Source organism: Octopus sinensis, linkage group LG10 (genome assembly GCF_006345805.1).
Source record: "Octopus sinensis linkage group LG10, ASM634580v1, whole genome shotgun sequence".
Lineage (NCBI taxonomy): Eukaryota > Metazoa > Mollusca > Cephalopoda > Octopoda > Octopodidae > Octopus > Octopus sinensis.
Window position 1 is genome coordinate 73,006,800 of NC_043006.1, and position 26,488 is coordinate 73,033,287.

At 36.2% G+C, this 26,488-nt stretch overlaps 1 protein-coding gene across 3 annotated transcripts in view; it reads right to left on the reverse strand.

The window, feature by feature from the left end:
* Window positions 1-5,815: 5,815 nt before the first annotated feature.
* Window positions 5,816-26,488, reverse strand: part of LOC115216388 (location of vulva defective 1) — a 131,734-nt gene continuing 111,061 nt past the window's right edge. For 2 of the 3 annotated variants that reach the window (XM_029785683.2, XM_036506815.1), the window contains 3 exons: window positions 18,667-18,757; window positions 11,110-11,308; window positions 5,816-8,615 (listed from right to left, as the gene is read on the reverse strand). In XM_029785683.2, the coding sequence (XP_029641543.1) occupies window positions 8,539-8,615; window positions 11,110-11,308; window positions 18,667-18,757 (367 nt within the window). In that variant the 3' untranslated portion in view covers window positions 5,816-8,538. The remainder of the gene's footprint in view (window positions 8,616-11,109; window positions 11,309-18,666; window positions 18,758-26,488) is intronic. The other variant, XM_029785682.2, reaches the window with a different exon arrangement.

Consider the following 26,488-nt stretch of genomic DNA (forward strand, 5'->3'; position numbering starts at 1 on the left):
ATTATCATGATACAAGTAAAGCCGTTTCCAGATGGCTTCTAATCCTCCACTTTTTCTCAACCACAACTTCAATCTTTATGCTCTTCAATACCACTGATTGTTCACCCATACATCTAGCTGTTCCTGAAAAAAGGGTGGGGAAAAAAACCATGAAATTTAGCCCAAACACTATGTGTGTATCTGTGTTTATGCTTGTCCCCCACAACTTCTTGACAAATGGTGTTGGTTTTTCTTTTACTTATTTCAGTCATTTGACTGTGGCCATGCTGGAGCACCATCTTTAGTCGAGCAAATCAACCCCAGGACTTATTCTTTGTAATCCTAGTACTTATTCTATCATTCTCTTTTGCTGAACCGCTAAGTTACAACACCTCAGCATTGGTTGTCAAACGATGTTGGAGGGACAAACACACACACACAAGCATATACACACATATATATACTTATATACGATAGGCTTCTTTCAGTTTCTGTCAACCAAATCCACTCACAAGGCTTTGGTCGGCCCGAGGCTATAGTAGAAGACACTTGCCCAAGGTGCCACACAGTGGGATTGAACCCGGAACCATGTGGTTCGTAAGCAAGTAACTTACCACACAGCCACTCCTACTCCTACGTTTGTTTGCATTCCCACAACTTAGCAGTCTGGTACTGTCTGTATTGGTGTCTTTGGCTGAACTGCTAAGTTACAGGGGCTTAAACAAACTAGTATTGGTTGTCAAGCGCTGGAGAGGGGAACAAACACAAAAACACACACATACATACATGAATGCAACGCTTTAATAATACAGGGAAGATATGTATTCATGTTAACATTCAGAAACTGAACCAAAAACAGATAACTCATGCCATCATATACATTTTTTTCTTCATTAAGAAATAGTAACAACACAAACAGTAAGAAAAATATAAATAACAACACAAAAACACTGGTTTCTTGATGTTTTCTTTTTTTTTTTTAATCTGTCAATCAAAAATACAGTGGAAGATGTTAATAAACTCATCCCAAGAAATAATTACATATCATCATTAGATATAATTATTTTTTTGTTTGTTTTTAGGTATAGTCCAAATTAAGGAGAAAAATTTATTATCAGAGAACTTGTTTTATTATATTTGTATATATATATATATATATATATATATATTATATATAATTTTTTTGTTGTTTTTATTTATATATATATTCACAAAGATCACAGGATTTGAGACTAAGCTTGGGACTCACATCACAGCATTTGTGATGTCACATGTAGAAACAGTTTTATGACAGACTCATTTTGCGCACAATGTATGTATGCAAATATACACAGTTGCATACATATATACATTATATATTTATATATATAAATTTTTATATCTATATAAATATACATTATACATACATAATGTACATCATAAACATTTTTATATTTATATATATAAATTTTATATCTATGTATATATACATTATATCTATCTATATTTATAGATGTGTAAAATGCATGTAAATATATATATGTATATATATATATACACATACACTAAATGCTGTTCTTATTTTGCACATTGTAGAAACAGCTTATGCAAAGAATGCATTTTCAAATAGTTAAGTGGCTATCCTTCCTTAGTAAATCTCTCTCTTGTTAGATAGCCGAGTTACTTGACTTTTCATGACCAGAGGTATCCAGCAATGGGTGATCAACCCCATTGACCTGACTTTTATATGGAGACCAGTGGGATATAACTTCTCTGGTCGCACCGGCTGCATTTCCACAGGAAGTGTGGAACTCAGCACTGCAGGCTAATGAACCACTTGTTAGCTTTACAGTGCTCTGTATGTGTGTGCTGGTTACAGCAGCAAGACGTTCCTACCCTGTGGTACCTATTAACAGTTAGGTGGACTGAGCCATTTGTGAGTAAAGTGTCTTTGGCCACAGACACAATATATCACCAGTATATGAGCCAAGATATAAAATACTGACCTCCCACTCCAACATCTCAGATGTATGTATTGTATTCTATCATCTTGGTCATCTGTGCTTCTCAACTGGCTGTATACATGTATTTATGTAATAACAAAACTAAAATTCCACCTTTAACTTCTGGTAGCAGTGTTACCAGTGTATAATTTCTTGTGTTTTATTCTTAATCCATGGTAAGGAAAAGATTTTTTAAAACCAGTACAAAAATCTTTAGGATCACTTCAGTGTCCGAAATAGCCTAATGGTTTGAAAAAACAAATGTTTATAGGCTAAAGAAGTTTAATCACATTAAGGGCATATATATAATTAATTATACGAGGGGGGTGTTGAAAAGTTTCTGGCTTTGAGTAAAAGAAAATACAGGAGGATTAGTGAATTATTCCCCCCTCAGGTTCACACACTTATTGCAGCGGTCCCTCAGTTTTTCTAAGCCCCGTAAAAAGAACTTGGAAGGTTGGGCCTCTAACGAGGCCTTTTGTGATACCCTTAAAGCCAAGAACTTTACAGTAACCCCTCATGTATGCCCTTAATTTGTTGTAAACCCTCACCTTACCTAATGAAACACAGAAAGGAAATGAAAAAAAAATACATGTGTTTCAGAATGTTGGTGCACCAGGAAGATAATACCAGCAGTAATCAATCAAAAAATATATCAATATATCAATCAAACTGGTGAATGAATAATGAACAACATAAGTTGGCCAAGAGGGACATAAAAAAAAAAAAAAACTAAACTTTTTTCAGGTTTTAAAAGCAAAAATGGTGGTGGTGGTGGGGATGATGGTGGTATTTTTGTTTTTTTTCCTTTTTTGGCATATCATTTTTGTACAGTTTTGTTGGGGTGGGGGAGGGAGAGGAGAGGAAAAATTTAAACAAAAACAGGGTGGGGTGGGGTGGGGGTGGGAAGTAAACACCAACGAAATCATTTCAAATTTTCATATAATTTTAAAAAGGGAAACGGGAGGGTTATTATTATTATTAAGCTTTTAAACAATTAATATTTGATTGCTGATTATAATCTTTCTGTAACAATTAAAAAAACCCAACAAAACAAAAACAAACTCAAGTACCATAATACGGTGAGTTTATATGTTCTTTTGTTCTTTTTTTTTCCATAAGAAAGAAATCAACCAATTAATTCTTCACTTTCTATTTCAAATTTGTTGTTCATTTTCATAAAAATATACTTGGTAGGGCTGTTTTTTTTTTCTTCTTTAATAACAACAACAATAACAAGACACTTTCATCCCACTCTCTCTCTCTTTCCAAACATACAGAAAGAGAATCTTACATGTGAACAATCTAAAATAAGACTTTATCTTACACAGGAGACAAAAAAAAAAAAATTGTTTTATGTATGTAATATTTAAAGTATATGCATGCATGTAATGACTGCCTTTATTTGGTACAACTGTTTAATCATTGAATGAAAGATTTTATCAATTTGAAAAAAAATCATGTTATATATTCTTTCAGGAAACCCTGCAAACAACTTTTAAAGAAAACATGATAAGGATTATTTGTACTGGACTTACAAACTAACAGCTGAACCACTGAACCACACAGGTCACCCAAGGTTCGTCTGGTGGGACTCACTGAAATGTTTTATAGCATTCCTCATTTATTGGAACTAAACTAGACAAATGAAGTTATGATCAAACATATTTTCGCATACTCTGAATTCAACATTAAGAAATTATTATTATCATTTGTCGTCATGGCACTCCATCGGTTCTGACGATGAGGGTTCCAGTTGATCTGATCAACGGAACAGCCTGCTTGTGAAATTAATGTGCAAGTGGCTGAGCACTCCACAGACACGTGTACCCTTAACATAGTTCTGGGGGAAGATTCAGCGTGACAAAGCTGGCTCTTTGAAATACAGGTACAACAGGAAGAAAGAGTGAGAGAAAGTTGTGGTGAAAGTGTACAGCAGGGTTCGCCACCATCCCCTGCCGGAGCCTCGTGGAGCTTTAGGTGTTTTTGCACAATAAACACTCACAACGCCCAGTCTGGGAATTAAAACTGCAATCCAACGTGAGTCCGCTGCCCTAACCACTGGGCCATTGCACCTCCACATTATTAAGGCATCAAGCTGGCAGAATTGCTAGTGAATTGGACAAAATGCTTAGCAGCATTTCATCCTACTTTTTACATTATGAGTTCAAAATCAACTGAGGTCAACTTTGCCTTTCATCCAATTGGGGTTGATAAAATTAGGAGCAGTTGAACACAGGGGGAAGGGGGTCAGTATAATTGACTAGTTCCTTTTCTCAAAATTTCAGGCCTTGTGCCTATTATAGAAAGAATTATTATTGTAGCGGATGAAAGGAGGGGAGTAAAACAAACATGACTTTTGTCATCATCATTTAATGTCCAAAGTCCATGCTGGCAGGGTGCACCAGACTCCAATTTGATTTGGCATGGTTCTTATGGCTGGATGCCCTTCCTAATGCCAACCACTCTCAGAGTGTAATGAGTACTTTTATGTGCCACCAGCATGGGTGCCATTTGCATGACACCAGTTTCTGCCACGACTGTGATTTTACTTGGCTTGATGGATCTTCTTCTCAATACTTGGCTTAAAGGTCATGTTCTAAAACACCAAACAGAGAGGCTTGTCTAATAGTAATGTCTGGACAATATTTTATAATCAGCATCACTAAAAAGCTAACTGGAATCTTGCTAAAATATACAGAAAAGTTGAAGGTTTTACTTGATATGACTGGAAGAGATGATTCAATTGGACAGCAATATAGTGTAGTAATGAGGGTTTTTAAAACTGATTAAAATGAATGTTAATAATGAATTCTTAGATTAGTAAAGTGCATAAATTTGTAGAAGAGGGTATGAAGTTAATTAGTTTGACATGTTATGTAACTTGTAATTGCTTTATCGACCTGTGAGAAATGAAATGCAAAGTTGATCCAAGAAGGTACTGAACTCAGAGAATGAATGTTAATAACAATAAAAGCTTAATTCAAATACTAATAGGCTGCCTTTTTTTTTATGATACACTGTAATTTCAAGGTTAATCATCTGACGATGGGAGTAACCTGCAATTAGCTAACATGGACATGCAAGCCTATAACTAGCAGAAACCAGTAATGCCATGCTATGGTTTCATGTTACAGCGTGTGAATTGAAAACAGTTCAAGGGAAATGGATACTGGTTTCAAATTTTGGTACATGGCCAACAATTACAAGGAGGTGGCTCAACTGGTACTTGCTTGTTGCCTTGTGGGAAATGGAGAATATTTATTTCTTTATTGCCCACAGGGGGACTAAACGTAGAGGAAACAAACAAGGACAAAGGGATTAAATCGATTACGTCGACCCCAGTGCATAACTGGTACTTATTTAATCAACCCCAAGTCGACCTCGGTGAAATTTGAACTCAGAACATAACAGCAGATGAAATACTGCTAAGCAGTTTTGCCCAGTGTGCTAACGTTTCTGTCAGCTCGCGGGGAAATACAACAGATAGTAACTAGTGAAATTTCAAATTAGTAAATACAAAAAAAAAATGCTAAATAATCTCTCTCTCTCTATATATATATAGGCATAAGCATGGCTGTGTGGCAAGAAGCTTGCTTCCCAACCACATGGTTCTGGGTTCAGTCCCACTGCATGGCACCTTGGGCAAGTGTCTTCTACTATACCCTCAGGCAGACCAAAGCCTTGTGAGTGGATTTGGTAGATGGAAACTGAAATAAGCCTGTTGTGTATATCTGTGTTTGTCTTCCCCCTGTCATTGCATGACAACCTATGCTGGTGTGTTTATGTCCCTGTAACTAGCAGTTCAGCAAAAGAAACTGATAGACTAGGAACTAGGCTTACAAAGAGTAAGTTTTGGGGTCGGTTTCTTTGACTAAAACCCTTTAAGGCAGTGCTCCAGCATGGCCACAGTCAAATGACTGAAATAAATAAAAGAATATATATATTAGTAATAATAATAAGATTAGTCAGAAGAAATGATGGAATTGTTCGCTGAGTTATTATATTCTGATACAGAAAAACTTCAAATTTTCAAATGAAATAAAACATAGTAGAATGTTTACCTTATTATAGCTAATAATTTTCTGAAAAATTCTTAAATGTAATAATGTAAATACTCTACTTTATTTCATTCCATTTCCTTGCATGTATGAATAAACAAAGGAAAATTCTACCTTTCCATCTAACTTTACCAATATACTATTCTGTACACTACCAAAAATGTTTATTCCATAGTGAAGGGGCATGTGGTAAGCTGTTGCCCTCATGCTCACGAGATCGTGAGTTTGTTTCCCAGACTGGTGGTACATTGTACTGTTGAGCAAAACACATCATTTCATGTTGCTCTAGTGCCCCTTTTGATCAGGAGGGAATGTTGGCCCACTTGCCTAGCCAGTGGGGTGGCACCATTGGAAGGCTAAAATGATGCAAAGTACACTGTGACCAGTGATGTGTAACAACATCTGATATACTCTGGTCAGTCATGTGATACACACACACACATGAAACGATCTTTCTAAATAAAAATTTTCTTTGATATCATATCATCAGAAAAGGCTGAAATAACACACAAAAGGTTGCATGCATCCTTCTGCCACATAATGAAAACAAAGAAGCAAGCAAATACCCAATTAAATATAAATATATATATATAAGTATGGCGTAATTAAATTATTACGTAGTTTTTTTTGTTAAGAATCAGGATATGGAGTTCATTCTAACCTTGACATTAACAGGGTGGATACAGAAAGCAACCAATATGAGCCTTTTAGAATTAGGATTTATTTTTGCAGGCAATAATTGTGAATATGAAAAGGACTACACTCAAACACTATCATTAGATTATAGCAAAAAAAAGAAAAAAAAAAAAGAGAAAAATGTAAAAAAAGCAAAAAGCTTGTTAAAACACTCCTCACTGTGTATGATACAAAGTATAAGCCATGAAAAATGGGAAATACAAGTCTGTTTGCTAGGGAATATTTTATGATATAGTATGACAAAATAGTAAATAATCCTTGTTTCAGAGAGGCCAAAGCTGTTTTTGCCCAATAAATCCATGTGCAGTGCAAAAAGAAATAATGTTAAAATAGTAAAATATAAAGTAATACAGTGCCAACAGCTGGTAATGTGATTAAGTTCCTAAATAAATCACAATTGTAAGGATTTTTTGTTCTCTTCAGAAGTTTATTGTTTGTCAAGATAACCTACTGACAGTTGACGTTTTAATTAAAAGAAAAATGCTGCCAGCTTGTATCATCTCTTGCTAAAACTGAATGGTCATATTAAGAAATTATTCAAAAGTTTATTTTGAAGAGAATTGAAACCAAAGTTTCCTTGTCAGCAAGTTTTCTTTCACATATCCTTAAAAAACTACACAAAAAGAGGTTTTAAGACAAAAAGTGATCAAAGATCAAGAAAAGAAAAGCATAATGAAAAGCAGGGTATTTATCTCAAATATTTAAAAATTAATGTAAAACAAAACGGCTTCTAATGTATATGAGGATGTAGAGCGCCAGAGTGAAGAATTTGTGACAGATGTTACGACAGAATGAATGAAAAACCATTACTGCATCGAAAAATATCTGAGGAGTATCTCCAAGCTATTGTCTTTCTGTTCCAATTGCAAAAATAATAAAAGAAAGACTCCATGTATATATATTTGAGTATGTTGCAAATGTACATTAACAAGTTATACCCTTTTGTTACCAGATTTCTGTTGAATTAAGCTACTTTCATTTCAATTAATATTGAAATATAACGAAGACTTTAGTATATAAATAATAGTCATTATTCAACTAGTGTTTCGAACATTAGCTCACTTTTGAAACAGGAAGCTTATACCGTAGAACCAGGGATGGTGTCAGGCAGACTCATATGAAAAGGATTAATGACATTAATTAAAATATTTGTGTCACTGTATATGTGTATATGCACACGTGGGTACATATTTTCAATAAGATTAACAAAACTACATTAAAAAAGAAAAACAAAAAACAAAACAGAGTTAGATTACTATGACTAGTCAGTGATAACATCAAACAAAGGTTTAAATGACCAAGAGAATAAACAAAACAAATAAATAACAAAAACAGACAAACAAATTTCATCTGTAGGCTTAAATACCAAAAATTTTCCACCAGTGAACTGACTAATGGCGAAATTCTTTCATTCAATGATTACATACAACTTACCCAAACGACAGGTTTATTATAGCCATTAGAAATGTTTATAGTTTAAAGGATTGGGGTATGCTTGAAGTGTGTGTGTGTGTGTGTGTGTGGATTTGGGTATAAATGTGTTGAAGAGCCTTTCTGTTAGCTTGTTTCATTAAAAACAAAATTGGTGTGTGTGTGTATTGACCATTGGTACTGTAGGTGTAAAAAAAAATGTGTGTGCACTTGTAGATTTATATGTGTATGTATATAAAAATAAATCTTTGGAAATGTATTTAACAAATTAATAGAGGCAGAGAGGAGAATGTCTGCTTGCTAATTGGATGGATGGGAGGAGGAGGAGAGAGAGGTAGGGGGCAGGAAGGTAATGGGACAAGATAATTGATTCTGTATACATCCAACATCTATTCTCGATTAGCCAAATGTAAAGCACCATAGCCTTGATGACCTGAATTCTGGTTCGGTGTGTGGGAGGGTATTCCTGCAATAAACAAAACAAAATATCAATGTGTATGAATATGTGTGTGTGTATATCCATATACATACATACATACATATATATGTTCGAAAAAAGTTTGTTTTCTATGTTTTTATGCTTTCGTTTCTCATTGTGTTCAACGTTTTTTTGATGTCCTGTACCCGTATATGCATGTATATATACATATATATGTAGGTATGTACATATATGTATGTATATATTCATCATCATCATTTAACGTCTGCTTTCCATGCTAGCATGGGTTGGACGATTTTGACTGAGGGCTGGCGAACCAGATGGCTGCACCAGGCTCCAATCTTGATCTGGCAGAGTTTCTACAGCTGGATGCCCTTCCTAATGCCAACCACTCCGAGAGTGTAGTGGGTGCTTTTTACGTGCCACCGACACGGGGGCCAGTCAGGCAGTACTGGCAATGACCTTGCTCGAATCTTTTTACACGAGCCACTGAAGCGACGTTGGTAATGATCACGCTCGAATGGTGCCCTTTTACGTGCCACAGGTATGGAAGCCAGTAACTGTGGCACGTAAAAGGGCACCGTTCGAGCGTGATCATTACCAACGTCCCATGTCATTAACCAGAAATGTAGGTATGTACATATATGTATGTATATATGCATATCATCATCGTTTAACGTCTGCTTTTCATGCTAGCATGGGTTGGACGATTTGACTGAGGACTGGTGAACCAAATGGCTGCATCAGGCTCCAATCTGATCTGGCAGAGTTTCTACAGCTGGATGCCCTTCCTAATGCCAACCACTCCTAGAGTGAAGTAGGTGCTTTTACATGCCACTGGCACGAGGGCCAGTCAGGCACGATCAAATGCTACACATCCTTTCCCAAGTAAGTTTTATCTCTCTCTCTCTCTATATATATATATAAAATACTAAAACTAGACACTTTAACATATTGACTCACCATTAAAATTGTTTGTGTCAGTGTTTGTAGCCTTTTAAATTATGTTCCAAATATCAATTTAATAATGGAAGAAATTAGTCATTTTACTAAACCCCATGAAAATTCTTGATTTCATTTTTTTCAGGTCTTCTTTTCCATGCTTGTAAGACTCAGACGAGAATATATTAAAGCAAGAGTTATCTATGGCGAGATGCTCTTCCTGATGCTAACACTCACCTGTTTCCAAGTAAGGTAACAATCCCCTCTTTCTATTGAACAACGAACAGCACTGTTTGGACGAACCTTTTGTTTACAAAGATTGCACAACTTTTAGTTCAGCCTTTAGCATTCAGATTACTCTGTCATCTGTAATACTTATTTATTCACAATGTATTGAATAAATCATATTTTATCATGTAGCTTTGAGATTTCAATGTAATTGGTATATTTTTAGAGTGGCATTGTAGGATAGGTGTGAAAAGCCAGATCTGGTTTGTTTGAACATAAAACAAGTAGAATATCTGGGCTGGATATGATTGGTTTAAATGCTAAAGGATTAAGCAATGTCAGGAAGCCTGGACATGATTTCATTGTGAACGGCAAGCAAAGGGCACTGACTGTAATGAAAAGTGAGGCCTTTATTTACAATCAGTAAACTTATGTGGAGATAAAGGCAAATACCAACTAAGAAAATCAATTAGAACATTGTGACAGTATATTTCATTAGAAACATGGTTACCTAAGTTTAGAACAACTGAATTTTTTTTATCAACTACGAGTGAAGAAATGAAAAATTTACTCCTTCAATTCAGAGTGTTCAGAGATAAAAGAAACTGCCACAAAGCACTCCAGCCATGACCATTTGACACTCTTACAGAGGAAAATCACCAATCTTTGCTGCTGTGTATGCTGTGATTTTGGTATGGTTTTCATTTCTATCACCAACCATTTTCCAGCATGGACTAGGCATATTTCATTGTGCTACCAGCATTATGGAAGACTTTTATATAGTGTTAGAGTATCTGCTCTCTGATACAGGCTGCTCCCATTGTGGCTCACGGTGTCAACATCTATGCTCCATCTTCCTTTCCTTTTGCTTTCATTTTTACCAACCTTTCCTCTTAACAACTTTGCAATGTCACTCACTTAAGTCCTTCACTCCCTATGGAGCATAAGCCATCAATGACCTTTCTCCACTGTTCTCTCCCAGGTCTTGTAGGTTTTCAAGTGTCATCAATCCTACAGTAACTTTGATTTTTCTAGGTGGGGTGAGGTTGGTGCAACACAAACCAATTTTTACCTCTGGGAAGAGGCAGTCCATAGTCTGGCCTCTGTCCTTTGATCTGTCCAGTATGGGAGGCCCTAACCAGGAACTTTCTACTTCCCCGGCATAGCACACAAACCACCACATTGCATAAAGGACAGGACCTTATGGTGGTTTGTAATATGAACTGAGGTGAGTTGTATCATTCTGCTGGCACTACAGAGGTCGTCTGCACCAGGACTGGAATGTTACCAAAATCCTGTAACAATTATAAGTAAAAAAAAGAAGCAGTAAATATAAAAAGCAAAACTTTACCTGTGGGCCACATATTTCTAGGAAGGTGAAGTGGGTCAGCTGACCATGGCCCACATGAATGAATTGGCGGCCCTACACTAGGTGTACCACTTATTGATTGGGTAGATTCCGAACAGTCAAGTTCTGGTGAATTATGGACTAGGTTGCTGCGGCGTGCCCATGGGTGCTTCGGTGGCCAAGTATATGTTGATTTACAATCCTAAAAGAGAAAAAAAAATTTATATATATCTGTGTGTTTATACAGGGGTGGGCAAAAATAGGTATAAGTTGCTTAATGAGTGGAATGTTCTTTCCATTTCTCTATTCCTTTTTTACCCAAGTGATTTCATAACTCGACTAAGAGATCTGTGAGAGATGCCTAGTTCATTGGAAGCCATCTTTTTTTATTTTTATATACATCTTGAAATGCTTACATATATACATATATATATGCAATTATATACCTACTTTTGCCCATCCCAGCATGTGTGTGTATGTATACACAAACACGCACATATGTTTACATTTATCAAATTTTTTCCAATATTAATTCTGGTTTGAAATGTGGATATTTTATCCTTAAATCAGATACATAACACAGCTTGTTTGACAACTGATCCAACTTCTGGAAAACAAGAAATCTATGGGTTGGTGATCTAGCACTAAGTATATACATGAAACACTGGAAAATAGAAATCAAGTTTAGCTCATTAGCATTTAGATTATTCTGTCAAACGTAATTCTTATTTATTGACATTGTTTTGAGTTAATCATGCATTATCTTGCAGCTTTGAGATTTCAGTGATGTAGGTGTTTATTTTTAAAAGACATTGTAGGGTAGGTGTGAGAGGTTGGATCTGGTTAATTTGAACATAAAACAGGTGGAATATTTGGGCTGGATATGGCCAGTTTGTGATGGAGCAGGATGGGATGAATAAAAAAATTGAATAAGTAAAATACCCCAAATAATAAGATACCCAAATTGACTTTCCAGGGGTATCCTGTTATGGAACATATGTATATATAGGGGTTGGACAAAATAATGGAAACACCTAGCATCATAATTTTGGAATATTTATAAAACCGTCAAAAGCTTGTTTATTGATTTATTATAAGTGTTACTTAATATGTTTTTGCTAAAATTGCAGTTTCTTTTCAGATATCATCAGAAAAAGGTAATTAAAATTCATTGAAATGACAGATCTATTGGACTTTCAAAGAGGTCAAATTGTTGGTGCTTGTATGGTAGGCGCTAACGTAACGAAAACAGCTGAAATGTCTCAAAAGTAATGACAGTCTTTGAGAAAGAGGGAAAAACTTCCTCATCGAAACGAAACTCCGGAAGCAAACCAAAACTTTTAGATAGGGACTGTCGAACTCTTATGCGAATTGCTAGAAAGGATCACAAAAGTACAGCTCCCAAAATTACTGCAGGTCTTAATGATCACCTTGAGAACCCAGTTTCCACAAAAATTGTTTGCCGGGAGCTGCACAAAGCTGGATTTCACAGTGAACTGCAATCAGAAAACCACTAATGATAATACACCAATTCACACAGCTAAAGCTGTTACTGAATGGCACAAGGAACATTCTAGTGAATTTGAACATCTTATCTGCCCACCACAGTCCCCAGATCTCAATATTATTGAACAGTTATGGTGCATTTTAGAAAAACAAGTAAGGAGGCAATATCCTCCACCATCATCACTACAAGAACTGGAGACTGTTTTAGCTGAAAAATTGACAAAAATTCCTTTGGAAACAATTCAAACTTTGTATGAGTCCATATGTCATAGAATTCAAGCTGTAATTACTGCCAAAGGCAGTCCTACCCCATATTAGAATAAATTTGTTTTAAACTTTAAGGTGTTTCCATTATTTTGTCCAACCCCTGTACAATAACTACTGTAATCATTTCAAATGCAAATTAGTTTACATCTAAAGGTTTCACATACTACTAGTAGGTGCAACCTAGTACAATCTGACTCATGGTCTAGAGTTTGCTGAAAAAAGTGGTCCCTGTATGCAGATAAATTAAAAATAAAATTTAGAAAAGATCCTTTAACAGGGGAAGGCCAACTGCCAACTATATCCAGAAAGAAAGAGGACAGGGAGCCTCTGCGTAAGTGGTCCTCAAATGATGCACTACATAGAGTCTCTAGGTTTGTTGTAGATTTTTAAATATATGATTCATTTTTTAGAAAACCAAACTAATGCCAGAGCATCTTTAAAAATATATTATTCTTAATTCATTATGATGAATAAGACAAGCTAAATGATTTTCTATATTTTTTCTAATTTTTAACATTTAACTCTTGATATTAATCTGCCTGAAACTAGCTGCAACTAGTTCTCAGATACAAACTTCCTGTTTTAAAGTGCCATTGAAATTTCATGTTAATGTTTGTTCTACATAACAACTTAATAAGGCCAAATTATATTACTAAAGTATTCCTTAATTGAGATAGAGGCAAAGTATTTCAATTGAAATATGGTAACAAAAGGGTTTAAATAAGTTTTTACTTTATTGCTTTTAATACTAAATTGTCTGAGACTGATCCTAGACTATTTTTAAATGATCTAGATTAAAATCTTGTTAATTCACATTTCAAAGGCTAGCTTAATAATGACTAGATTAGTTTACTAAATTGTTCATTAATGGAAACAAAGGCAAAATATTTCAAGAGAAATATGGTAAGGAAATGGTTAAAACAGTTTTGCTTAAGTACCCATGTAAAGTGTACCAATAAATTTTTTCCTTAATTTCCTGTGTATCAGTAAATTTTATTATTTAATCTCCAGTGAACCACATTCAACAGATTGAGGCCACTGCTCTATACAGTCACCTGACCTGATAGGAAAAGCAGCCAATTTCTCTGAAATTGCACTCCACTGTCTGGAGAAAAGAGGGACACAATGGAGAGTGTATTTAGTTCTAGATATAGAAAAAGAAGATGGAATGGTCATAGCTAGAAGGCATTTGATCATCGGTCTTGCTCAATCAGGGCTGGTCTATAGCTAAACAACAACAGGTACCCCAGTTTATCCATCTATTGAAACACACATTGTCGCTGTGTACCTATGGTTTCCTTATGTCAAGGAGTTGGCATTCACGGAAAGCAAACAAGTACAAGCATTGGTATTATTCAAATTTTATAAAATCCTTTGATGGTTATTCAAAATATTCACAAATCTGCACTTGTGTATGGTAACAAAATGATACGGTCCCATTGTCAGAAACTTTATTATGGCTCCGGGTTCAGTCCCACTGCGTGGCACCTTGGGCAAGTGTCTTCTACTATAGCCTCAGGCCGACCAAAGCCTTTTGAGTGGATTTGGTAGAAGAAAACTGAAAGAAGCCTGTCGTATATATGTATGTTTGTGTTTGTCCCCACAACATTGCTTCACAACCAATGCTGGTGTGTTTATGTCCCCGTAACTTAGCGGTCCGGCAAAGTAGGTCGATAGAATAAGTACTAGGCTTACAAAGAATAAGTCCCGGGGTTGATTTGCTTGACTAAAGGTAGTGCTCCAGCATGGCCACAGTCAAATGACTGAAACAAGTAAAAGAGTACAGAGAGAGTATACTGGAGTCTTGCCAGTTTTGCTGTGAATTTTCCAGATTTTATGAGTGACAATGTACATATATGCGAGTATGTATGTATGCAGGGCATCTTGGACAATTGTCATTTTGTATAGCCCAAGGCCACCCCATGCTTTATGAGCAAAACTGAGTTGATGAAAACTGTATAGAAGCCCATTGGATGGATTGTGCCTGTGATCCAAGGGTAAAACCTTGTCACAAACTGTGTCTCACTTGCTCTGTTAAGATATAAATGTTAAACATTTAGCATTCAGGTTATTCTGTAAAATGTGATGCTTATCTATTGTTTTAAATAAATCATGCTTTATTTAATAGCTTCAAGATTTCAATGATGTGATTGCTTATTTTTAGAAGCGACATTGTAGAGTAGGTGTGAGAAGCTGGGTCTGAACTTAAAACATGTAGGATGTTTGGACTAGATAAGCCAGATTAAATGCTAAAAGGTTAACAGTACACGTGTCTGTGGAGTGTTCAATCAATTACATGTTATTGTGCGAGTAGGTCATACAGTTGATCAGATAACTGAATCTTCAGTGTCAAATGATGAACATCTGCCACCATGCTCATTGATTTCCAAGTAACAATGGTAAAAAATGTATAGCATTATGGAATTCCAAGTTATGTTAAGATTTCAGGACAGCAATTTTTCAGTAACACAGGGGATGCCTATATATGTATGTGTGTGAGTGTATAGTTACACAGTTAAAAAAGTTTACTTCGTAAGTATGCAGTTCTAAGTTTGACTCCATTACAAAGTAACTTAGGCAAAGTGGCTAAAACTATAAGCATGGGTTGTCCAAAGCCTTGTAAATGAAACTAGCAAACACAAACAGTATGGATGTTTACTCTTTTACTGGTTTCAGTCATTGACTGTGGACATACTGGAGCACCGCTTTTAGTCAAGCAAATTGACCCCAGGACTTATTCTATCGGTCTCTTTTGCCGAACCGCTAAGTTACGGGGACGTAAACACACCAGCATCGGTTGTCAAGTGATGTTGGGGACACACACACAAACATCATCATCATCGTTTAACGTCCGTTTTCCGCGCTAGCACGGGTACACACATATATATACACATATACATATATACGACGGTCTTCTTTCAGTTTCCGTCTACCAAATCCACTCACAAGTCTTTGGTCGGCCCAAGGCTATAGTAGAAGACACTTGCCCAAGGAGCAACGCATGTGGTTTGTAAGCAAGATACTTACCACACAGCCACTCCTACGCCTATGTTTGTCAGATATATGCATATATCACCATCATTTAATGTCTACTTTCCATACTGGCATGGGTTAGACAGTTTGACTGAAGCTGGTTAGGTTGGGAGCTGCACCAGGCTCCATTATCAGCCTCGTCATGTTTTCTATGACTGGATGCCCTTCCTAATGCCAACGTTTATCTTAGACATTTGATAAATGCTAGCTATTGATATAATTGATTAAAATTCTTGGACACTGTCCAACAACTGAATGACATTGTCTGAATGTCCCTTTGTTTTACACCCGTTTTTCCATGTGAACCCTTAACTATTTTTTCAAGTCTTTCAAATCACAGACAATTTCTTGAGAGTGATCGACAACAGACTTTGCTATTTGTTACTCAGTACTTTTCCATATGAAGCCCAGAATGAAAACTCTCATACAAACACACATATGTGCATGCACACATGTACATATGCATACGATGGGCTTCATAGTTTCCATTAACCAAATTTATTCACAAGGCATCGGTCAGTCTAGGGCGACAGTAGAAGACACTTGCCCAAGGTGCCATGCAGTAGGACTTAACTCGAAATAATGGGGTTGAGAAGTGAACTACTTAACTACACAGCCATGCCTGCACCTTTGTGTGTGTGTATGTGTATGCACACACACAAACATTTATAAATATATATATATATATATATATATATATATATATATATAAAATCATCATCATCATCGTTTAACGTCTGTTTTCCATGCTGGCATGGGTTGGACAGTGGAAAGCCAGCGGCTGCACCAGGCTCCAACCTGATCTGGCAATGTTTCAAAAGCTATATATATATATATATATATATATATTAATAATAAATATTAGGGAATAAATCCAAACTTACAGGGAAAAATCAGATGAATGACTGCGACTCAAAAATTTGAAGATGTTAGCAGGCATGAAACGATCGTAGTGTGATATTAATTATATTTTTTTAATAATTTTGTTATATATTTAAATAATATAAATTAAATAATATTATGTATTGGATTAAGTTTTTCATTGTTTGATTTGCCTAATAGTGGTTTTGTCTCTAATTTAATATAATATATATATATATATATATATATATTATATATATATATAGCTTTTGTTTATGTTGTGCAAAAATTTATTTGCACAAATACAACTTTATGTTAGAAATGAATAGAGGCTTATTATATATGTTAATTTATGTGAAATGCAGGGATGACATAGTCAAACTGTAATCTTGCTCTACTGGTCTTTCAAACGACTGCACCTATTGGTACTGACGTGTGTAGTCCAAAAAATCTGCAGTTCAGGCATGTAATGTCTGTCTCGCTGAAACTAACATATAAACATACACACCCACACATCTTTAATAATTTTAATGACAGTAATATCTAAGTTTCACAAGTAATTGGCATTCTCAGATTGACGAGGTCAACGACTCTTGAGACTCTTAACCCTTTACCATTCAAATTATTCTGTCAAATGTAATGCATATTTATTCGCATTATTTAGAATTAACCATTCATTATCTTCTGGCTTCAAGATTTCAATGAGGTGATTGTTTACTTTTAGAATGACATTTTAGGTTATGTGTGAGAGGCAGGATATGGTCAGTTTGAGCATAAGACAGATAGAATACTCATGCTGAATATGGCTGGTTTAATTACTAAAGAGTTAAGTTACTGTCAATAAAAATAACAAAAATATTTGACTCCGCATTTGTAATTGAGTTCTTTTTTTTTGTTTGTTGTTCATGATTTTTATGCTTGTTTGTTCATTTAGCATTTTTTCCAGGGACTGGACAGAGTTATTTGAGCTAAGAATTTAGAACATCTGCTTCAGATAGAAGCAATATACGAACCAAAAAGTATTGCTTATGGCCAATCTAATGTGGCTGTCCTCTAAGAGACGATGATACTGCCATTTAACCCCAGGAAGACATCTCCGGTAGGTTTAATCAGTGCACTTCTTGCACCCGACATTGCAAGTGGGAGATAACTCCTGTCACTCTGACTTCAAGACCATCAGACCATGTGGTTTCGATTTGTACTGGATCTCCTCAGTGATGGATACTTGTTCGCCAGGCATAACAGCAATTTAACCTTACTCGCGATATATAGAAAACAGTGTCATATCGTCACTAATTTTTTTTAACTAGGCAACTAGTATGTTAGAAAATCTGTTTACGATAGAAGCAGTATACAAACCAAAAAGTGTTGCTTATGGCCACTTTAATGTGGCTGTCCTCTAACAGATGATAATACTGCCATTTAACCCCTGCACACTGAATAAACCAGCTGGAGGAAATGCATTCCTGGGGTTAAATGACAGTATTGTTGCCTCTTAGAGGACAAACACCTTAAAGTGGACATAAGCAATACCTGTTTATTTTATTATTTTTTTTGCTCCAGAGGTTTTTGAAATGGCCAAGTATATGGTTCTAATATCAACAAGGCATGTCAACATCACTGACTTGCTTAAGAGAGACAAGCATAGAATAACACTGAAGCACATATGCTCATGTACACACAAAGATGGGCTTCCTGCAATTTCTATCAAATCCCTACAAAAGAAGCCCTTCTATTATAGCCCAGGGTTTCAGTAGTAGACACTTACACAAGGTGTCATGCAGTAGGACCAAACCCAAAACCATGAGGTTGTGAAGAAATCTTATTAACCACATTACCTCGTTTACAGTTACAAATAAATGAGAGAGAGAGAGAGAAAGAGGAGATACTGACATAGAGATTGTCCATGCTTTGACTTGCCATGGGAGCCCTCAAGAGGCCTTCTTTTTGGGCAGGAACATCATCTTCATCACTGCTGGTGTCTCTAAAATACAAATATCAAAGAATGTTTCAACAAACACCAAACAGATTAAGTCATGTTTATTTTATTTTCTCAAGATTGGGGGGAAGGAAAAAAAAAACAGTCACAAAAAGACCCCCCCCACACAAAACAAAATAAAAAAAACTGTTACCATGAAAGCATGTAATTTTATTTTTATTTTTCATTTTAAATAATTTTGTATATGGCAATAAAATAAATATTGGAGTTAATTTAATCAACCAACTCTCCAAATTTCTGACCTTGTGCCTATATTAGAAATTATTAATAATAATAATTATTATTATTACTATTAGTGAGCTCACAGAATTGTTAGCATGCCAGGCGAAATGCTTAGCAGTATTTTGTCTGCTGCTATGTCTGTGCTAGGTTAACTTTGCCTTTCATCCTTTCGGGATTGATAAATTAAGTACCAGTTGAGTACTGGGGTCGATGTAATCGACTATCCCCGTCTCCCAAATTTTAGGCCTTGTATCTATAGCAGAAAAGATTATTATCATTATTTTATTGTCTTTGCACAGCTTCTAACGCTGGAGCTGTACTAACTACTGTGTCATCTGTTCACTACCAGTGAACTAAGGTAACACCCCTTATTTTCCAAGCACCATCTGGAGTATTTGAGCAGTTCCAAACAGTGCTGTTTTCTGCAAGTGCTTCACCCTTATTGCAGCCCCTATATGTTTCCTGTCCTCCTTATTGCAGCCTCTATTTGTTCCATGTACTTTATTATTATTATTATTACTACTATTAAGGCAGGAAGCTGGCAGAATCGTTAGCACGCTGGACAAAATGTTTAGTGGTATTTTACCCATCATCACATTCTGAGTTAAAATTCTGCTGAGGTTGACTTTGACTTTCATCTTTTCAGGGTCAATAAACACTGGGGTTGATGTAATCAACTAGTCCCCTCCCTACAAAATTTCAAACCTTATGCCTTTAGTAGAAAAGATTATTATTATTATTACATAGACCTACAGCAGTGGTTTTCAACTGGGGTCCGTATAAGATTTTGTTAAATGTGCAATAAACTGGATATTATTTTTAAAATGAACAAAATATTTTAACAATTTTTTAAATACAGTTATTAACATTTAATTATTTAAAGTATATTTGGATTTTTCTAAATCATTGAATATCTATGAGAGTCTACCTGAGTGAAATGGAAGCCATAGGCAAAAAAAAAAAACAAAAAAAAGTTGAGAACCACTGATCTAGAGAATGAGCAGAGACAATGAGATCAAGAGGACTCCTATGTCCTGCAGAAGACACAAATCTATCTACTGCTAGTACAATGATAACATGAACCCAGAACACCCGGTAATGTGGTCGAGGAAGGACATCAAAACAAAAACTGTCAAAAAACGAATATATGAGTAAGTATGATTTTGTAACCTATCTAGGAGGGCAGTAACTCTAATTAAGAACCAACACAGACTGTGATGACCTGTCCAACCTGTGCAAGCATGCAAAATGGGTATAAAATAATGTTGCTGTTGTTGTTATTTATCCGAGAGCAGCTTTGATAAGGCATTTATGATCAATGGCATTCAAGCTGTGACTGTCATGTCCTTTTTCTCAGACAGTCTGCTCAGATCCAGATCATTCAAAGCAAAACAAAACAAAAGAATCTCTGCATATCACTAGACCTACTACAAGTAGTAGCACACAATCTCCCTCAATTCACATCCAACAATCTTTTAAAGGAAAAGAGAAAGGACACATTGGAGAATGCAGTTCTGGGTCTTTTACTCATATATAAACAGGCAGAGGGATCATGGTTGGAATGTTTTTAATAAGTATTCAATCAGGGTTTATTTGGGATGAAACATCATCTACAGCATCATTTTCCTTAAGCTGGCAGTGCAATTTGATGGAAATTTGGTAGCTATTTCTAGCAGGACAAGCGACTATCTAAAGGTCCTGCTACTGGCTTGCTAGCGACAGTGTAATAAATTTCAGTTACATGGCACAAACCGATAATGTAAAAGAATATTAATGAGAAGGTAAAGACACATTGTTAAGCAACTGTATTTCGATTGGTCATTTGAACCAGTTATTCGACTGGTTGGAAAAAGCAACCAAAAATCCCTGATAGTTACATCCTATTGTTTTTTTTAAAAAAGGAAGGAAACATTGGATAATGTAGGCTTAGAAACATAATATCTAAAGTGAAGACATGATGGTCATTACTGGAATGCCTTTAATGAGAGGTTGGTACGACGAGGGTTTCATCATCATCATCATTTAGCGTCCGTTTTCCATGCTAGCATGGGTTGGACGGTTCAACTGGGGTCTGTGAAGCTGGAATGCTTCATCAGGCCCAGTCAGATCTGGCAGTGTTTCTACGGCTGGATGCCCTTCCTAACGCCAACCACTCCGTGAGTGTAGTGGGTGCTTTTTACGTGCCACCCGCACAGGTGCCAGACAGAGCTGGCAAACAGCCACGAACGGATGGTGCTTTTATGTGTCACCGGCACGGGGGCCAGGCGAGGCTGGCAATGGTTTAAAGAACAATAAACAACAGTGCTTTAACAGCTATTCAAGAAAGGCTTAGAATGTGAAACTAAGTGAGATATGTAAAGCATTAAATGTAAAAACAGTAGTTTTTACATCTAAGAGCATATTTAGACTTCATATGTACTCTTAACAATAAGAGTACAAAGAAGAAGTTTCCAAGACCATTTCTTGGTTTACAAAAAATTGCATGATTTTCTTGTTAGCTTTCTTTGTTTTGTGGAGTGGCTCTGATAGAATTCAAGAACAGATATTTACAGGTAACATACTGCTGAACATGTTGAGAAAAGTGCAATAACTATGAGACAAATGAAATGTTATTTTAGCAGCAATAGCTACTGTAGACAAGAGAAATTAAAGCAAGGTGGCCCTCCTGGTATGCTTGCTTAAAGGGTGTGTATGTGGCAGTGAAGTAATTTAATATCTTAATGGTTAGGCAGCATTCATGAAAGAGTAACTGGCTAGTGTCATCACTCTAGAACATTGAACTCTTGTAATTAATCGCAAGCATAGTCCTCGTTTTGCTTTGTTTTCAGACTGATGCACATCATTAAAAGATGTATATACACACACACGTATGTGTGTGTGTATTTATATATCTTCATTTAACATCTGCTTTCCATGCTGGCATGGGTTAGATGGGTTGACTGTAAGTGGTAAACCAGAGACCTGCACCAGATTCAAGTCTGATTAGGCTTGGTTTCTATGGTTGGATGCCCTTCCTAATGCCAACCACTCCAAGAGTGTAATGGGTGTCTTTAACGTGTCACTGGTGCGACACTAGCAATGACCACGACTACAGTTTCACTTAGCTTGATGAACTGTATACTGAGGATACGAGATGTTTTGGTACAACAGTTTTGGTGCCATTTATTTGGCAGTGCTGATTCGATGCTGACTTTTTTGACATCAGACGTTTTAATGTTTCCTTCTCTCTCTCTCTCTCTCTCCCTCCTTCTCTATCTTTATGTGTGTTTGACATGGGACGTTTTAATATTTCTCTTGCTCTTTCCCTTCCTCCTTCCATCGCTTTCTCTTGCTTTATGTGTGTGAGCATATTTCACTTTATGTGTATGAGGAGAAAGAAAGTGATTATATAAATTGTGTTCAATTAATAAATTGCAGCATCTCTCTTTTTATTTTAATATTTTTGCACTCGTGTGTTTGCCTCCAGCTTCACAAAAATATTGTTGCCAAAACAGGCTGAATGTCCAATCAGTTGTGCCAAATCAGCTGAGTGCAAACATCATCATCATCATCATCGTTTAATGTCTGTTTTCCATGCTAGCATGAGTTGGACGGTCTGACTGGGGTCTGGGAAGCCAGGAGGCTGCGCCAGGCTCCAGTCTGATCTGGCAGTGTTTCTACAGCTGGATGCCCTTCCTAACGCCCACCACTCCGTGAGTGTAGTGGGTGCTTTTTATGTGCCACCGGCACAGGGGCCAAAAGAGACTGGCAAACGACCATGATCGAATGGTGCTTTTTACGTGTCACCAACACGGAAGCCAGTCAGGCAGTGCTGGCATCAGCTATGTTCGGATGGTGCTTTTTATGTACCACCGGCACGGGTATCATAACTACAATTTCCATCACCTCATTCCAGCATACGGATGTGAAAATATGCAACTTTGTTTGTAAGGTTTGTCAAAAGACGTAGAACCCTAATGATGTGGCTGTGTAGTAAGAAGTTTGCTTCCAAAGCACATGGCACCTTGGGTGTCTTCTACTATAACCCTAAGCCAACCAATTCCTTGTGAGTAGATTTGGTAGATGGAAACTGAAAGAAGCCCATCACATATATATATATATATATATATATATATATATATATGTGGGTATGTTTGTCCCCCACCTCCAATTAACTACTGGTGTTGGTTTGTTTACATCCCTGTAACTCAGTGATTCTGCAAAAAGAGACCAATAAGTACCAGACTATAAAGAAAAAGTACTGGGGTTGATTTGTTTGACCATAAACCCTTCAAGGTGGTGCACCAGCATGGCCACGATACAATGACTAGTATCTGCACAGTTTGTGTCAACCAAAATTCCTCTCTTAAGCCACTGGACAAACCATGGGGCACTGTACAAGGTACTCATTGCTCAAGGTTCCACACAGCAGAATAGAACCTACAGCAATGAAGTTGCTTCACACCACAGCCATACAGGCACTGATATAAAAATATTTCTCTGTATAACAATGCTTTGAAGTTTTGTTGCATATAGAAAGATTGTATCAATATATTTGCAGAAAATTTAGAGAAGTCTAGCATATGCTAATAACTCAGTAAGGTCAAAGAATCACAGACATGCTGCAAGTTCCATGAACAAAGCATTTTCCCCTTAGAACAGTTGAATTGTGGAATAGACTCTCTCTCCATTATTTTTCTGCAGAATAAGGCAGCGAGCCGGGTGAAATGGTTAGCAATATTTCGTCTCTCTTTATGTTCCAAGTTCAAATTCCGCCAAGGTTGACTTTGCCTTTCATCCTTTTGGTGTCGATAAATTAAGTACCAGTTGCGTACTGGGGTTGATCTAATCAACTGGTTCTCTCCCCACAAATTTCGAGCCTTGTGCCTAGAGTAGAAAAGATTATTTTTCTGCAGAATATCACATTGGTCTCTTTAAATTCAAGCTTCACAAATACCTTTCCAAATGTTGGCAGTTTCCATCATTTTAATATTCTTTTATTACCATTTTATTTCCTTCTGTTAGCTCCTTTATTGTCATCACATTGACTATATTTTATCACTATCTCTTCTTTTATCATTTCAATGCATTTCATTAAATTTTTTTGTGAATTATTTCATTACCATCTTTTATTTGCTACCTTGAATATGCATGGATATCTAGACTTTCTGTGGCATTACTGCTTCTCCTCTTTCTCCTAACTCGTTTTCTGAAAGCAGCTAATGGGCCTTGTTTGATTAAAGAAATTAAATATTCTATCAAAATTACAGAGTACACTGCATGAACCAACATGGAGGCCTCTATGCTGTTGTTTGACCTGCTAGAATTAGTAGCCAAATCTCCCCTAAATTATGCCCCGCCACCTTTAAAAAAAAAAGAAAAAAAGGACAAATAGGTATCAATATGGATTAATAAAACAGGTGATGGTCATAACTGGAATGATCATGACCATATATGCTCAGTCAAGTTGACCTGGGGCTAAATAACAACAACATTACTAAGTACATTTCACTTTCTGGAAGTAGCAAGATAAAGGTGGGCGCTGTCAGGCTCTGTTGCCCTAAATATCCTACATGAAGTCAAAACTGTCAATGATATTATGATTGGTCAATGAGCTACAAGATCCACCCCACCACTACAATGGCAAAAAGATTCCCTGTACATTGAAGATGGGGAAGGGAATGGCTTACGATGCACATATTGGTGAAATTGGTACAATGACAGGAAGAAATGTTAAGCAGTGGATTTTGAAATATGAAATGAAACACAGTATCTTTTTTTTTTTTTAAATATTTTATTAAGTTCCAAGTAAGAGGGATAGTGTATTTATTCTCTCTGATGATGATGATGATGTGGTGATTAACTCCAGCTTAAACATCTGCAAATTTATGCCTGCTCTATGCATACTTCTTAATTAAATAACTGAATGGTAATGTAAATCTAATTGTGAAACTAAGTTCAGATGATGTTATGAGATCTGTCTTGAAATAAGAATGAATACACACACGCTTTGAGAATAAATGATATCTGGATGAACAAATAGGATTGTCTGAGTGATTTTTGACGCTGACAATCAGTGGATGAACATAGTGAAAATGGTAACATGTTTTTACAGTCAAATGTGAAGAAATAAATGATTGATGTCATGATAGAATAAAGTGGTCAAGCAAACTTGTTTTATATATGAAGTTTATGAGTTTGGTTAAGTTTATATGGCATGCAGAGAGGATGAATTTGATGTTTTAGGTCTGTCCTTTCGTCTGATAGAAAAAAAACCCAAACATTTTCTTTTTTTTTGTTTTCTTCAGTATATCTTATTTTCTCTTTTGGATGAAGAGACAACCCCCAAAACATCAATTTTGTCACCTAATCATGACTACAAATATCTAGACACTTAAAATTCACAGCATAATTTTTGCTAATGCAGATCACTTTAAATGCCTAAGGATATTATTTCTGCCCTATACTTGTTGCTTAATAACAAAACAAAACAAAACCAGCATGATGATATTCCTAAAAATTTCTAGATACAGCATGCAGCCTGGTTAAATACCCTCTCCAAGCCTACGTATACATTTAGTAGAGTTTGTTCTGTTGCAAGAATTTAGATCAAGCTCCCAGTAAATTTCTTTATTAACCATGAGGTTGAGAAAAAGAGGGGATGATACGAGGACAAACAAAACAAACATTGGGGTCAGGGTATCGAATGAGACGAAACGTATGAATAAACAAACAATTAAAATATATACAATTAAATGAGAATGAGTGATTTACAAAAATGAAGTGGAGGACGCGGTCGACCCCACAAACCACATACTCACACTGAAGACTTTGCTTCCTCTTTTTTATATTCTCGTTTAGACAGGTTCTTTCACTCGCAACATACTTGCTATAGACTTCCATCTTTTACGAAACACACTTTGTGACAGGCATTTCTTCCTATTTTCCGTTTCATGTGGAAAACGAAAAAGTCGATTAGCTTGAGACTGGAGATGAACATGCCAGTTGCAATTCCTTTCACTCTCGTCTTCCATACTACCTCTTTCGCAACGGCAACTACCGAGAGAAAACAGTAAGAGGCTGAATGTAATCATAGAACACAGGCACACTCTACAGTTCCCTAGATATAATGAGAGAGAGAGAGAGAGAAGAGAGATCTGTCACTTTCTAAGAATATCAGCTTTCTGGAACTTACTTCTTGCAGCTTTTTATTTGCAACTACTCAAGAGGAACTGCATTAATCCCAGGTTTTGGAGAGTTTGCAATGGATATAGACGTAACCCCTTCCTCCAAACCAGAGCACACAAAAAAGTACAACAACAACAAAACAAGCCTTCCTCCAGGGAAGTAGCAAATTACTTTACAATTTCACCCATGTGTTTTTCTTTGATCTGTGGGATAAATATAATTCCATGCTAGTTTTGGTTGATTATCTATCTGTCTTTAATGTCAGACACATTCTGCACTAGCTATTTTATGAACCAATGTGGGAATTTCTATATGGTTGCACAAACC